The sequence below is a fragment of the Pholcus phalangioides genome, unplaced genomic scaffold (assembly GCF_987345545.1).
Source record: "Pholcus phalangioides strain wild (caught in Gottingen) unplaced genomic scaffold, Ppha-v1.0 ptg000003l_1, whole genome shotgun sequence".
NCBI classification, from domain to species: domain Eukaryota; kingdom Metazoa; phylum Arthropoda; class Arachnida; order Araneae; family Pholcidae; genus Pholcus; species Pholcus phalangioides.
In genome coordinates, this window is record NW_028301596.1 from 34,287,298 (window position 1) to 34,303,263 (window position 15,966).

The following is a 15,966-nucleotide window of genomic DNA, read 5'->3' on the forward strand; positions in this document are numbered from 1 at the left end:
CCTCATCCCTAATTGGGTTATTTTACAACCAAATCTCTCTCTAGTCTTTTTGCACTAGCTCGGCGATTTGTCTCCTTGCAGTCGAGTGGTTAGAGAGTTAACCTCTGACTTAACTGGGTTTAAATCTTGGTTCGGGCATGGATCTTTACTAGCACTAACGAATCCCCTGGGCGGATCATGCTGATCCCTTGGGAATGCGTAATTTTTTACAACTTCTCAAAAAACGCATTAAAAATAGCTTGCAAGGATAATAAAATAACATGATATCAATGAGACTGAACTTCAGTTCATAAAATGAGGAAAAAGATTTGAGATCCATTCATAATTACTTGGGTTGTGGAAAAAAATTCAAATTTTTGAAATTTAATTTTGAATGAGATTGAGTCGATAAACCCCCCCCCCCCCCAGTCTTTTTCATTATTTTATGAGCCGAAGAGTTTTCTTTATTTTGAACCATTTTTCATTCAATCGCATTGGTTTCATGCAATTTTATCACGCGCACAAGCTGTTTTTAATGAATTTTTTTTTTAAATTTGTAAAAAATCAAGTATTGGAGGCATGTAGAATTTTGTACTCTGGCACAGGATAGCATATAAAATATTTGTACTAAAATATGAAATATATAAATGGATAAATAATATTTTTTAATGATATTTAACTGTGCTAAAAAAAAAACGTTTTTACCATGTTAAAAGGTAGGAGAATTCCTGAGAGAAAGTCCTGTGATAAATTTCCATTAAACACACACACACACACATACGAATGAAATGAATAGACGTGTGCAATGTCTAAGTTCCTTTGAATTTTAGTTTATTCTAATTTGGTAACCGAAGTTTTTTCTAATTTGGTAAGAATGGATCTGCAGAAGGTCAGAATTTTGTGTTAGTTAAATCTTATCAAAATATAAAAAAAATTGAAACAGAATCAGTTTAGCCATGGCGAATGCTGTTTTATAATTCGTGCTGACCTATGCAAGAGAAATAAATGCTGCTGAAATTTTGAAATTTTTTTGCATTGGGGTCATTCAAGAATTACGTCAGTATCGGGGGGGGGGTTGTTCGGATTTGCTGACTTTTGATGACAAGGGGGGGAGGGGGATTTGAAGGTTGCTTACGTCATCAACCACCCCTTTTTGAAGATATGAAATATTCTAAGCTGCTGACGAAATTTTGGTGACAGGGGGAGGGAGGTCAGTGTTTTGCTGACAGGGGGGGGGGGGAGTCAAAAATGGCTGAAAATCTGCTTACGTAATACTTGAATGGCCCCATTGACATTGAAAAAAAATGAAACATGAAGAAAGGCAAATCACTGAATTTCAGCGGCTTTATCAGCTTCAGCTGAAGTAACTATAATGCTCCCATTGTGACCTGGAAAGTCAGAAAAAATAATAGGGATATGGAAAGTGTCAGAGAAAGTCAGGTAAATTGCATGATATTTGGCAAAAGTGAGGGAGATGTACAAATATTTCCTCAAAGTCAGGAAAAAAAGATCTGTGTATAGGGAAAAAAAACTGAAACTTGAAGAACGTTATCTCAGGAGTTTTGGTCAGCAAAAGTCAGAGAAGTTTTTGAGTTCTGATCAGGGCAGTTATGGAGCACATATTTTCCTTTATGTGATTTATAATTACCGCAGTATTCATATAATACATATTTTCACGGCAACAATATCTGGAAAATAATTCTGTTTGATGAGATCAAGCTTCTAGTTGTTTTTAAATCTAGAAATCTAGTTGGAAATTTTCTTGGCTATTATTAGCAACTTTATTTCCTCTGACAATTTTTTGGCTGTAAATGGCAACTGCAACTTTACTTGCCTTGACAACGAGTTTTGGTGATATCCCAAATTTTGATGTTAGAAATGCCTAGGTATTTACCGTACTGTGTGAATCGATATTTTCCTACCTGAGGAACTTTTTATGGTCCGGATGGAACCCCTTGGTGGGCCGCATTTGGCCCGTGGGCCGGATGTTGTGCACCCCTCGCTATAGAACCCCGATTTTAAAATCGCTTCGTTGAGCGTTAACGATGCGTTAATGGCTAATTTCCCCCATGCAGTTTTTTCATTATTCATCACGACAAGCGTCTTCAACCCGTTGCTCACGAACACCACGGTGCTCTCTGCAACATCCAGAGTTCTCGATGCTCGTGTCCGATTTTGTGCTCGCGAGCACTTGGTCAACGCTAAAATTAAATACCTTGTTCGAATTGCATTCTGAAGGATTGAAATCAATCTCTTGATTTCATACATTTGTATGTCGAACCTGCCATAAGGGGTGTTCTTCTCTTGATGATACAGGCAGCGCTCGCGGATGGAAAAAAAGGTTGAAGACTTCTTCATAACGACAATATAATTATTGTTGTCATGTGTATGACAATATGGACGCACATATTTTTGCAACTCTTATGTAGGTAAGTCCATGACGTAATATTAAGAAATTATAATGCAAAACATCGAAAAACATGCCACTTTTCCCTAAAACGTCCATAAAAAACACATCACAGCAAAAAACATCTTAAATTCAAATGAATTTTTTCTTGATATTTTTTTTTCATTACTAATGAATGAAATGAGGAGGAAAAAAAACTCACCTCAGCAGGAAGCTTACTTCTGCTTCTTTTTTTTTTTCTTCTGAAGATAGCCTCGTGTCCCAGCTTGTTAAATTACTTCTTTACTATTACCTCAAACTTAGTATGCTGTTTGGGGCGGGGCGGCTCTCTCTCTCTCTCTCTCTCTTCCAAAAAAAAAAAAAAAAAGCAGTAGATTTTTACGGATTTATACTTCCGTTTCGGGCTTGACGTCATTAACGTAATTAATTTATCGACTCGATTTTTTTTTTACCCATTTTCCCTAATTTTTTTTCTCCTTAACCTCCGTATAGGGATTTTTTTCTCTCTTGGCTCCAGCTAACGTTAAGTTCATGTTAGCTCACCTAGTCTTTACTTTCCGCTACTCCCTCTCTAAATGTTAAACCATGAACGGCTTCGCTGTTATACAGCTCCTAATGACAGTTCCCAGGATAAGCTTCACACAAACATACACACACACACACCGAAAAAAAAAAAACAAGTTTTTTATGTGGTTTTTTAACTTTTTTTTTACTTGTACAAATAGTACTGTGATGTGTCAGAGCGTCACGTATGTTTGTACTTCGACCAGGAGTGTTAATGGTGAACTGACAGCTGAGAAAAAAGGCAAAAAAAGGCTTACTTTTATATATACAGTATAGAAAAAATCATGGTTTTGTTGTCTCACAAATTTTCAACGTAATGTTTGCTTTTCTATTAATTGCGAAATTCAGTAACTGCGAAGCCATGTTTTTTTAGTGACTTTATGGTGTGGAAATTTTTTTTTAAAGTAATGTAGGTAAGGGGAAAAAATTATCTGAATTGAATTTCGGACGACATCCAAGTTATTCAAATATACAAAAAAACACTTAAAAAATGTTTAAATGTCTGAAAAAAATTCTGTTTTATTGCTTAGATCGTGAATTGAATGCGTTCATGTGAATTGAATTTCATTCAATTAATAGTAAAATATTCGAAGAATTTTTTTTGTTCCGATTTATTAAATATACTTTCAACAATGCCCTGGCCACAACAATGTCGTTTTGGAAAGCTATTTTGATACGCTAGATTCAAAACATTTTCTAGAATTACCGTTAGTAAAATTATCCTAATAATGTTTTCTGAGATAGTGTTTAAAGCAATTACTGCTCTCTTGATAACTGTTCACTGAAGAAGAATCCACTCGCTTTTAAAAAAAAGTTTGATTTTTCATTCAATATCATCGTAATTGCATTAAAATTTTCGAGATCGTTGTACCTTTTCCTAAAAATGTTCCAACTTCACAATAAATAACTTTTGATACTAAATGTAGAAACAACTGCTATATAAAAAAACTCCACAGAATTTTTATGATTCAGAATGTTGTCTTCTTTATTGACAGCATTATTAGAAGATTAGGGTAGCTATAATAGAAATACAAAGGCCACAACTGATAAAATGTGCAACGAGGTGGTTGAGAAAATATGCCCATGAAAAATATGTATGTCAAACGTATCAGAAGTATAGCAACCCAAAAAAAGAGCAATTATCACGAAAAACTAATAATTGTGAGAAAATATAATACTGTAATACGCTGCCGATTGAAAGTTATGGTGGCATATCTAAGTATGGATAGTTTCTCGATTTGGAAGTCAAGATAACCATGATATTTAGACAACCAGGTTGAAAATTCAATATTATAACACTTACTGCGGTCTCTCTCACTTTGCTAAGTTGTACCAAACTCTACCAGTTAAATTTGTGGTCAGATTCCAGTTGTAAAACATTTATACGTAGATCTAGTCATGTCTAGAAGAGGTTCATTCTCGTTCATTACTGACGTATGATTATGAAATTTGCATTAATTTTCTGTGGAATGAAGGAAAAGAAACTGAATTTTTTTTTGAGGAAGCATCAAATCATGATCTTTTTGACTCCATTTTTGTTACGAAACCCATATAATCATATGAATTTCAGCAGTTTACTTTCTTTCTATCAAATCGAACACGGCCTGAGCTCTATCGACTTTTATATTACAAGATATTTTATTAACAAGATATTTCATTCATAGAACTTTTTGCAATCGTGTTTTGAATATTACATGAATTTTTCTCAAAATTTAACGTAAAAAGGACTTTCATAGAAAATGACATAAGAAGTTCAAAATTTATTATCACTTAACCATTTCAAAACACTTTCTATCAGAAAATGTTATTAAAGGTCATTCCAGTATCATTTTATAGAAAAGTGACTAGAAAGGTCATCAAATACTCCCCTTAAGATATATTTCTAGAATTTATTGATCTCCCAAGAATTCGTTTCAATTATGCTCCTCGACCAGATTAATCTCATTTATAGTCAGTCACTAAACGTTATCACATATTCTTCACTTACAAAACGCATATGCACAGGCGCAGATGCATTTTACATTAATACAGGAGAAAAACATCGCCGCCCACAAACAATGTACCCTACACTTAAGCCCACCTCACGGCGTCTCCACCAATAATCGTTAAGAAATTTACGGGCGGAGAGAGAGAGAGAAAAGAAAAATATATAATGATAATAATTCGAACGCCACTGAATTTTATTCGAAACAAACAAAAAAGAATAATAATAATGAAAAAAAATGCAGTTAAAAGCCCTTTTATTTTACATTTTCCCTCCCCCCCGTGCACCAAAAAAGAAAAAGAAAAACCTTTTTAAATATGCAGCGCTTCGAATATTTGCTCATCAAGGGTATTTTTTTTTAATGTATTATATATATATCTTATTCTTTTTAAGTATCCTTTTTATAAAAATATATTTTTTTTTGTTCATTTTTTCCTAATACCCAGCAGTTAGAAGGTTCATTAAAATATATTGCGAAAACGCACCCTGGAGCTATGAATACCCTTCCCCACACAGACAAAAAAGTACCGCTTCGTACCACCATCCATCCCGATTTTTTTTTAAATGTGTATATTCTAAACACTGTACAGAAGAGTGTACTGTGGGGCGGATGCGAAAAAAACTGAGAGAAAGAAAAAAAAATGAAGATTAAACAACAACAAAAAAAAAATGATTAAAAGCAGTAGCTAGGAGATTTACACGAAAAGAGTGTATAAGGGACGGAGGGTACGTGTTGAGGAACGAGGGTATGGGAGCGAGAATAAAAAAAAATTTGTACATGTACAGAGTCCGCTTCTATTACACTGCAGGGCATATGCTTTTTTTTGGTATTTTTTTGTCCTCTCTTAGAAAAAATTTTCAAAAAAAAAATACCATGTTTGTATTTTTAAAACCATTAATGACTAAGCTTATTTTTTATTTTTTTTTTTTACTCTTAACGTTTCTCTCTCTAATGAAAACAAAAAATAAAGGGGAAAAAAAATTAAAGGCGAAACGAGCGAGCCTTAAAATGTATGCATAGTATGTGTATGTGTTAGAGAAACGAGGTGATGGGTATGGTATGGTATGTTGTGGGAGGCTCAGGATGAAGTACTACCCCGAAAGCGCCGAGTAGAAGCGCGCAAATACGCAAGGAGCAAGTAGAAAAAAAAATTTTTTTTTCCTAATAATGAAAAAAAAGCGGTAATGAAAATAATGAAAAAAAAAACGAAACTAGATGAGTGGAGAAGAGAGAGAGAAAAAAAAAATTAGGGGGGAAAAACGCCTATGTATGTGTTAGGCGTAGGGCAAGGCGCAGCACTAACATCGTTTTTAATAAGAACATTCGTTAAGAAAAGAAGCAAATAGGAGGGCTTTATGAGCGCAGATACGACGGAGGAAGAAGTTGAAGCCGGAGGAGAAGGAGTAAAAAAAAAAATAATAATTTATAAAAATAATAATAATGAAAAAAAAAGAAAATAGAAAAAAAGCTCCAAAATTAATGGAAATGAAAGACGCACCAAAAACTCGTTAAGCTTTTTTTTCTTTTTTTTTTCGTAGGGAGTATGGAGACGGGATCTCGTATGCGAGGGGACGGGACTCACTAAGAGATAGGCACAAAAAATATATATATACCCTTTAAAGAAAACGAGAAAAAAATAAAAAAAAAACAACAAGAGAAACTTGTTAAGATATGCAAATGCATTTCGATTAGAAAAACTCATTAACGTATAAAAGACAGGGTGGGAGGTGCTTGGATGGGTGGCAAGTAGGGGTATATGAGCTGATGGAGGTGGATGTGATAGTGAAATAGGGGGGGAGGCTTGATGGAGAAAATGAGAGCTTTTGCTGTTTTTTGCAATTTTTTTTGCATAGGAATTTATTTTTTTTTATTGTTTTTTTTTTTTGTCATGCCCGTGTACACATGTTTATTAAAAGCAAGCGGGAAAAATCGGCACGAAGCAAAAAAAAAAAAATTTTTTTCCCTATGTATTATATGTATAATTTGTATTTTTTTTACCCTTCCCTTCAAAATATATTTATTTATTCAACACAAAAATTTAGGCTTTCAATCTTATTAAGCGCCCGGATAAAGTCGTGTATAAATGGAGGAGAAGAAATTTTTGTGACTCTTTTGAGAGATATGTGTGTGTGTGTGTGTGTGTATAAAAAAAACATGAATTGAGGAGAAAAAGAAAATTATTGGTGGAAATTTTATTTTATTTTTATTAATTACTATTATGAGTCGAGAGAGAGGAGAAAGAAAATTTATCGAATTTTCAATTTGAATGTTAATAATCTTTGGGGACGGACGGGATAGTCGATTCGTGTTGTTTGTTGAAGGGGGTGTTTGTAGATGATAATGCGGAGGAGAAGGGAATTAATATTCTTCGTCTTGACTATAATTTTGATGACTACATTTTGTTTATTGAATTTGATTATATGAAATTATTTTTTGCAGGTTGTAAGGAAATATTATTAGCTTATAAAACTGCATTTTTATGGGAAAATATTCTGTATCTATTATCTATAATCTTATCTATTCAATGTCTTTATTTCATGGGAAAATAAATATTATAGATATCCTCTTGTATGAAAATTACTTGCACGTTTATTATAGAATAGGGTAATACGAAACGCCGGGTTTATTACACCTTCAGGTATGGGGAAGTTGGCTGCCAAGTGGAACTGTGATAAACTTATTATAAATGCCGTTCGGTTGCCACCATCATTACGTCTGCTATAAGTGATTTATTTTCCGGTTTCCAGAAATTTAAACAGACAAGTTCTCAAAAATGCATATTAATTATTGGAAGAGAGCCTAATAATTTGAAACTAAGCCAGTGTATATCAAAGTGTTGATTGTGTGTCGGGTTATATGGGATACAATAAGCATTATCTGAGTTGGGCTTCGTACCATCTACGGTACCACATAAAGGTGATGCAGAATATTTCTTCAAGAGGGTTAATTTTTGAAAGATAGAAGAGGAGAGGTCTGGGTTAAATGGTTGTCCTATTTTCTGTAGCCAAATCGAGTTTGTTGAGACGGAGAACTGTATCTGTGACTTTCGTAAATAGACCATGACACCACCATCATCAAGTGTAAAAAACAAACTATGATTTTTTTTTTTATTATTTCATGGACTCATTATATCTTTCTTTTGATCAATTTTAATCAGTTTTTCTTTTAAATTTTGAATCTTTTATTACATGACATGATATATTTCTTCTTAAATACTATTCACTTAATCAATGCAATTACAAGAATCCAAAGTTTTGCAAAAATACAGGTTTCAGGTTTCTATCATATTTCAAATTGGAATAATAAGAAAATAAAGAAATAAAAAAAAAGGGTTATTCCATAATATCCACACTTCCTATATACTGTATTCTTCAAGTGTTGGGTGAGTTCCCCAGCGCGACCCAACCCGCAAGGGTAAAAGGCTTATATCCCTGGAGGGACAGAGCCTGGGCCGTGACTGGTTTGTCGGGTGAGTTCATCGGGTCATGAAAATACATACTTGGAAATTCCAGAACGAAATTTGGCATTCATTAATTTAACAGATTATTTCGCAACTTGTAAACAGCTTATGATGAAGACCCATGGAGAAGTTTCAAGAGGAATTACTGTCAGTGTGTGTAAAACTACACAAAGTGAATGAAAAGACTCGGAGATATCAATATATTGAGTTTAATTCACACATAAAGTTTGAGAGATAATAAGATAATAATAATAATAATATGAATAGTGTTCATATGTACTCGTATACTGTTCATATTAAATTTTATTTCATGCACTTATTTACCCATTTTTCTTTGTAGTTTGAAATTGGAGTGTGAGAAACTAGCTAGTGAAAAAACGGAAATGCAAAGGCATTACGTGATGGTGAGTACATTCTTAATAATTTCTCATTATTTGCATTATAAAAGCCCTAAAAATGCTGAATTTGACTTGAAATTTAATGCAATAAAATCATCAGTTTTTTCATTCCAAAAGCGTTGCGTTGAAGTCAATTGGGCCTTCTTTATGTAATACATATACATATGTAAACTTAAAAACCACTGTACGGATGAGATTGTCACAAAAGTGCACGGGGTATTTTCAGTGGCTTACACCGCAGCCAGCAAACTCCGGTAAACCTACATAATAGAGACAAATACGTGGATGCAATGTGCACCTGCTTGCTCCCCCCTTTGTGAATCACAATAGGACCTAGTATTTACCGTTGACGAAGCACCCCGTGTTTTCCTCGACAGTGGGCAGGAACACACTATCCCAGAGCTTCACTAGCGAAACACGGCAATGTTTGACTCTATCTATCGCTTATGTACATACCGCGGAGAATATATTATATATACATATATTAGTATTTGTCCAGTATCGTATCTGCAACGTAGCTGTCACAGCCAAGTACACGCTGGTACGACTATCCGCGTCCCGACGTATCCAAATCCTGGATCCGAGAAATTATCGTGATTACGACGCCTCCCGATTACCAATCGTGACACTAATATTCCCGGCTGCCAGACCGATTCGCAATGGACGCATCTAATATTACTTTAGGTGGTTATTAATTGATAGTTACTAGTATATTTGCGATGAATATAGCTGATTAGTTCCCTAATTTTAAATTGAATTTTCTCTATGATGAATTTTATCTAATATTATCTCTCATTTTTCTTTTCACCTAAAATACAATTTTTAAAATTTTGGAAATTTATAGAAACAAGGAATTAAATTGCACGATTAGAATACCCTGATGACTATTTTCTCATTTACAACTAATACAAATTTGTTTTATTTAATGTGATGTACACCTATTTTGAGAATAATTTTTATGGGCATCTTTTTATCAGCCACCTCGTTGGGCATTTTTCCTGTTGTGGCGTTGTATTTGTATTTGTATAACTATGTTCAATATTTTTTATTACAATATCATTTATTAAAATTTTTTACTTATATTTCCGTCATATCCGTTTTTATGCATTCTGGTCTATACTTCTGCAGGGCTCCCACTCGTCCTACTTTTCCTACCAAATCCTATCAACAAAATTCGTATAATTGATTTTAATTGAGTAGGGAATCATCTATATTATGCCAAATAATACGTATGTAGTATATTGCAATTAATGATTCTGCCAAAGCAGAAATTATATCGTTTTTAAGGTTATTTGTGGGGGGGGGGTGCATGGGGGGTACCATTTGGTGGTTTATTAGTTTTTCATTTGTTTAATTTGAGAATTCAACAAGTAGAGTAGTCATTAAAACTTTTGCCTGGTTGAAAAGAAAATAATTTTGTATTTACTCATGGTCTTGACAGTAACTAACATTCATCGTTCAAAATTATGGTGCACATTTTGTGTATAGGTGAGACAACAGTTTGCATAACAAAGCAGTTGGGTACATAGACCTATTCTAGGTGTTGTGACTGATGATGCCCAATAGCATTCAATTGTCTTCTGTATTTTTAGGGGTATGCAGAGGCAAAAGCAATATTTACCATGCTCAGCAAAGAGCTAGAAATGAAAGTGCTTTATTTGGTAAAAACGATTACTGTGGCGCATTGAACACTTAAATTTAAGCAAATCCTTTTAAAAAAGGAACAGACAATGTACTATGTCTATAAAACTGTCTGGTCCACCTTGACTTATTTATATCGGAGTTTGTAATTTACATATTTACATAGCTGCCAACTTTTGAAAATGAAAATTAGGGAGATTTTCGCGCGGACCCGCATTTTATACTGAAACCACTCCCTAGTAAATACAAAAGGGATTTGTCTAAATAAAATAGGGATTGTCCACACATAAAAGTTAAAGCGTAGGGAATAAAATCCCTACGCAAAAAACAAATGAAATTGAAAGCCAAAACTTCAATGGTGATCTAAAAAAAAATATTGTGTTAAATTTAGAAACGATATAAACGAACATTCTCTCTGCGCGAATCACCCCAAAATCATCGGAAGATGGAGGAAAAAAGCGTAAATTTTTGAAGAACACTGACTGTGACGCTTGATGTTTTTTTTTATTTCACATGGGTGATGATGTTTATGTCCGTAACATAACTTGTACAAATAGAACAAGTCGGCCCTTTTTCTGGAACGTTTCATGAAAGGAAATTCATCGGAGAATAAGTATCTTTAAAATTGATTAAATATTTTTTTGCTTATCAGTATTCATGTTTTGTTATCGCACGTACGTAACTTCAACAAAAGAGGAAGTTTGGACCACAACCGCGTCACTATAATCTTTAATTATTATAGCCATGCACGATAAGACAAAAAACTTTCCTTGTTACCATCAGAGGGTTCGTAAAACTTCCTTAAAAATGGAATTTCGCACTATTCCCCCATTTACGACGTGTGACGTCATTTCGAAAGGGGGAAAAAACAGAGGCAAAAGACTTTGCCCTACAAAAAAATCCTTAGGGATTGTTTTCAGAAGCGGGGATATTTTTTAAATGAAGTAGGGAATTTTTAGGGACAATTAGGGATTTTTTGTGATTTTTTAAAAATTCGGGAGATTTAAGCACTTTTTCGTGAGGTGGAGAGATGAACCTAAAATTCGGGAGACTTGGCAGCTATGTATTTAGCACTGTGCTCTTAGAAGTGGTCTCAAAAGAGCGTCACTCGTAAAAAAACTTACGTATCTTCATAATTTGCATTGCCAAAGAGAGTTGACAGACTGAACTGTGGAAGACCCCCCAAACAAAAAAGAATAATATACATTGCGAGGAGAGGGAGACAGAAAATAATTAATGTATACAAAAAATTTACACGTTTTTAAGACAATACAATTTAATTTGTCGAATGGTCGACGCGTTTCGGCTCTACAATGGAGAGCCGTTATGAGGACCTCGTGGTCAGAAATCACACAAATGAGTCGTGGATGGGGTTATGTCTGCTCGTCCGGAGAGTTCGCCTTTGTATTTGCTGAGTTCGAGTGGTCTTTGGATGCGAATCGGGGTGCCATCTGTTGCAAAGTGTTGAAAATTCTGTCTCGACTGAGGTTAATAAAGCCTGTCCAGGCTGACGAAATAGGTGGCGTGTTCCTTCCATCATTAACGGGGAAATCCTGGCATGTTCTGAGGAAGTATCCCTCGAGAAAATTCAGTTCGGAATTATGTGTTGTTTTTTTCCCTCGTTAATGATGGAAGGAACACGCCACCTATTTCGTCAGATTAGACAGGCTTTATTAACGTCAGTCGAGACAGAATTTTCAACACTTTGCAACAGATGGTGACCCAATTCACATCCAAAGACCACTCGGACTCAGCAAATACAAAGGTGAACTCTCCGGACGACCAGACATAAACATCACCCCTCCACGACTCATTTCTGTAATTTCTGACCACTAGACTCTTTTTCCGAACAAAGAAGAGTTTTGTTCTTTCAGAAAATGAATATGTGAATGAGTTTTAAGAACATTGTACTTGTATATAGATGATTTTTTGAAAATTTTTTCTTGTTGTTGTATTGCCCCCCACCCCCCCATATTGTTTTTAATAAAAAATAGTTACTTTTTATGGGCATCTTTTTATCAGCCACCTCGTTGGGCATTTTGCCTGTTGTGGCGTTGTATTTGTATATTTGTATTTTTCCAATTTTTTTTTTCTAAAATGCAGCCTCACACAGTTTATCTCACATTAATTTTTTTTTTCCTGACACCAAATTGTATCAGGCTTACGGCCTTACAAGAAAATTGTCTGTCTGTTTAGAAATAAAGAAAGTTTAAGGAAATTAAATAAATCTAATTTTTCCTTCAAAATCGATGGAAATATCCCACTGAAAAAATGTACAATAGTTTTAGTATAATGAAAAATTATAATGCATAATTCCGTAATTCTTGTGTGAAAAATTGTTCAAAACTTTGTATTTTCGAATTGCCGAGTCAATTCTTTTTTCATACAGTATTAATAATTGTGTGTTATAATATTGTTCTGATGAAGCCATCTTAATCAGAGAAAATACATCATTCATATACAATACTTCGGTAACTAAATTTATTGTAAAAAAAAATGAAATTATATATTAATTCTATCATCATACACATATATAAAATATTCAAATATTAATATGAGATAAGTTATGATCACTGAAATCTATGGGTTCGAAATTTTGGTACATAATGAAGTATTTTTTTATTAATTAGATGTGAATTCGATATATTCCGTAAATACTCTATTCTAATTATTCAATTAGATGAATTTCCCATTATAATATGCATAATTAATTTTTTGTTGATATTTCCAATATCTTAATTTGTTTAATACTGTATAAATAATATATAAACAATTTTTGGAATCCAATTTATTTGTAAATAATATAATGGATTTCATAAGTTTGAGTTCAGTACTAATTATAATATAGAAGGGTATTGGCAGATAAAAAAATATATGCATATGTGAAGCTACAGAACTCTTTCGGTGACTTAAAATTGTTGTTACATGTATGTACTGTATTCTGGCTAGTCATTAGATATTCTTAGAATTAAGATAATCAGTTCAGCATTTATTCGATTGATTTTGATAGTTGATTCCGAAATTTAATGGAGAAGTTGCATTCACAAATTAATACTTAATTATTAATCCCATTATTTAAATATCATAGGGGAATAATTGGAAAAGAAATCATTTCAAAAGATTTTTTTTATGCGATTATATGTGCTCTCTACAAATCATAATTCTCAATTTATATAATTTCATATAACACCCTAGTATATGTAAGTTCCCTAGTACCCTAGTTCTATGTAAGTACCCTAGTTCTATGTAATTTAATCAGATAGAAATATTAATGTAAAGAAAGGAGCTTCGTGCTTCAAATACATATACAGCATAGTGAAGTAAATTATTATTTTAAGAATATTTGATGTGCTAACTATTCAAATTCAAAGCGTTTTTATACAAGCTAATGCTAAAACAGTGTTTCTCATACTTTTTATGCTCGTGGCCCGTATTGTCATATTACAGCCTCCCTGGAGATAAACAGGTATATGGGGCCCATATTCTGAAAATCAGACAGCTTCTACTTGCTGAATTGATTTCTATGTAAATTTTATAGGGTAAAAAATTCTGTTAATGAATCTCGCTCAAAAAAGTTCTTAGTAGTTATTTTGTCCTGTCATTCTCTGTTCTGAAGTTGTGGGGGGTATAAAAGTAGAGTCACGTGTTTTACTTTTTCATAGATGTATTCTTCATCTTCCTCTGTGTCTCCCTTGGTGACCTGCAAGATTCCCAGCGCCCTGTAAAGTCGGGGAAATCAGAAATGGTCAGGGAAATCATAAAATATTTGGCAAATGTCCGAGAAATATGTAACTGCAGTCGGCCCCAGTTAATCGGATATCACCGATTCTAACACACAATATCCGATTAAAGGGGAGAACAATTTAATTGCCATTTTACAACGTTGGTATAGTAAAAAAACTGATGTAGGAACAATATTTATTAAGCTTCGCGAATAAATCAGACATAAAAAATGAAATGAAAATTATATTAAATCACAATGACCACGATATCCAACATTTTCACTTTTATTTACCGAAATTTTACTTTTCATTAGGAAAGTTGGCGCTCTCTATTGGCTCAACAGCAAACAAAAATATTATACGTACGTATTGAACACAACTTGAATACTTGGAGACCACAGTGCTTACTTTCAAATGTATTTATCTTAGCTTTATTTGAAAAATTTTGAAGGTGAGGGGAAGAAACTGCATCTCGAAAAGTATTGGAAAGATTAAATTTTTGAATTATTTCTATTTCTCATCAAGGGTTTAGGTCAGGGGAAATTCTTAATTCTGTTCAGAGAAATAGAAATTTCTGAGTTTTGGTCAGGGAAATAATCAAGCAGATCTTGCTGGGAACGCTGACCTATCATGGCTTCCCCTTTAAGACGATTTTCATCCCTGCTTCCTGTCACGTCCTGTGTTGATAACGACTGAGTTAAGAGTAACATAATCCTTTAAATTATTGACTACTGAATTTTGTTTATCTGATTACCTAATTTGGAAATTATTAACGTTATATCATTGATTACAACAATGAATTTTTTTTTGGAAATACTAAACCAATAACAATGACTTTTGAAACTATATGTTCTCTAGCAACTTTTTACCGTTTCATTTATCAGAAATCTTTTCATGAAGAATATCTAATTTTATAATCATCACGCTATGAAATTTCGCTAAAGAATGACTTCTAAAATAGTGATTTTGATTGATGTCGTACTTCTTCAACAATATTGTTGAAATTTTGAGGAATTAATTTTTTTTAAATTTTATATTCACAGTATTATGAAATGTCCTACGGTCTGAATGTGGAAATGCACAAACAGGTAAGAGTTTTATCTTTGTTAATATTTGTTTTCTGTATAATTATTTATTTGATATCTATGACCTTATTCATAAGTTTTTTTCATCGATGTAACGTACATTCATACGTACAGCAATTTATCATAAATGGTGAATGACTATTCATATAGGCAGTGATTTATCATGAATGATAAATTACTATTCCTGCATTTAATTATTTATCATGATTATTACATAAATACTTGAACTTGACGTGATTCAGCTGGAATGCAATGTTGCCATACAATCCAAGTTTTGTGTGTAGTAATGCACTGTAGGAACTTTTTGCATCTCTTATATGTTCTCATTTATTTATCCATTTCTCTTGCGTCGCTTTTATGAGTAAATGTGTAAAACTAAATGTTATATAGAGATATAGATGGCTTTTTTCTCAGCCAGACATATCAAGGAAACAGTTATTTTCCGGATATTATGCTGAGGTGAGCTCGGAAAGAAAAGTCATCACGTCTCCGCCGGGACTCGAACCCGACTGAGAAAAAAGCCATCTATATCTCTCTAAACCGTCCCACCCGGGGGCCATTTCCTGAAGTTAAGAGAGGCTACTAATGCCTCTACTTCAGCGCCTCACGACACAGTGCGTGAAATTTGGAAGGCAGATTCATGTGTCTCCAGTGGTGTAGATGGTAGCATGCTTGCCCGGTATGGAAGAGGGCCTGGGTTCGAGTCCCGGCGGAGACGTGATGAC

At 33.7% G+C, this 15,966-nt stretch overlaps 1 protein-coding gene across 6 annotated transcripts in view; it reads left to right on the forward strand.

Moving 5' to 3' along the window:
* Positions 1-15,966, forward strand: part of LOC149088447 (transducin-like enhancer protein 4) — a 307,412-nt gene that overhangs the window by 55,557 nt on the left and 235,889 nt on the right. For all 6 annotated transcript variants that reach the window (XM_089247536.1, XM_089247540.1, XM_089247539.1 and 3 more), the window contains 2 exons: positions 8,736-8,799; positions 15,200-15,244. In XM_089247536.1, the coding sequence (XP_089103662.1) occupies positions 8,736-8,799; positions 15,200-15,244 (109 nt within the window). The remainder of the gene's footprint in view (positions 1-8,735; positions 8,800-15,199; positions 15,245-15,966) is intronic.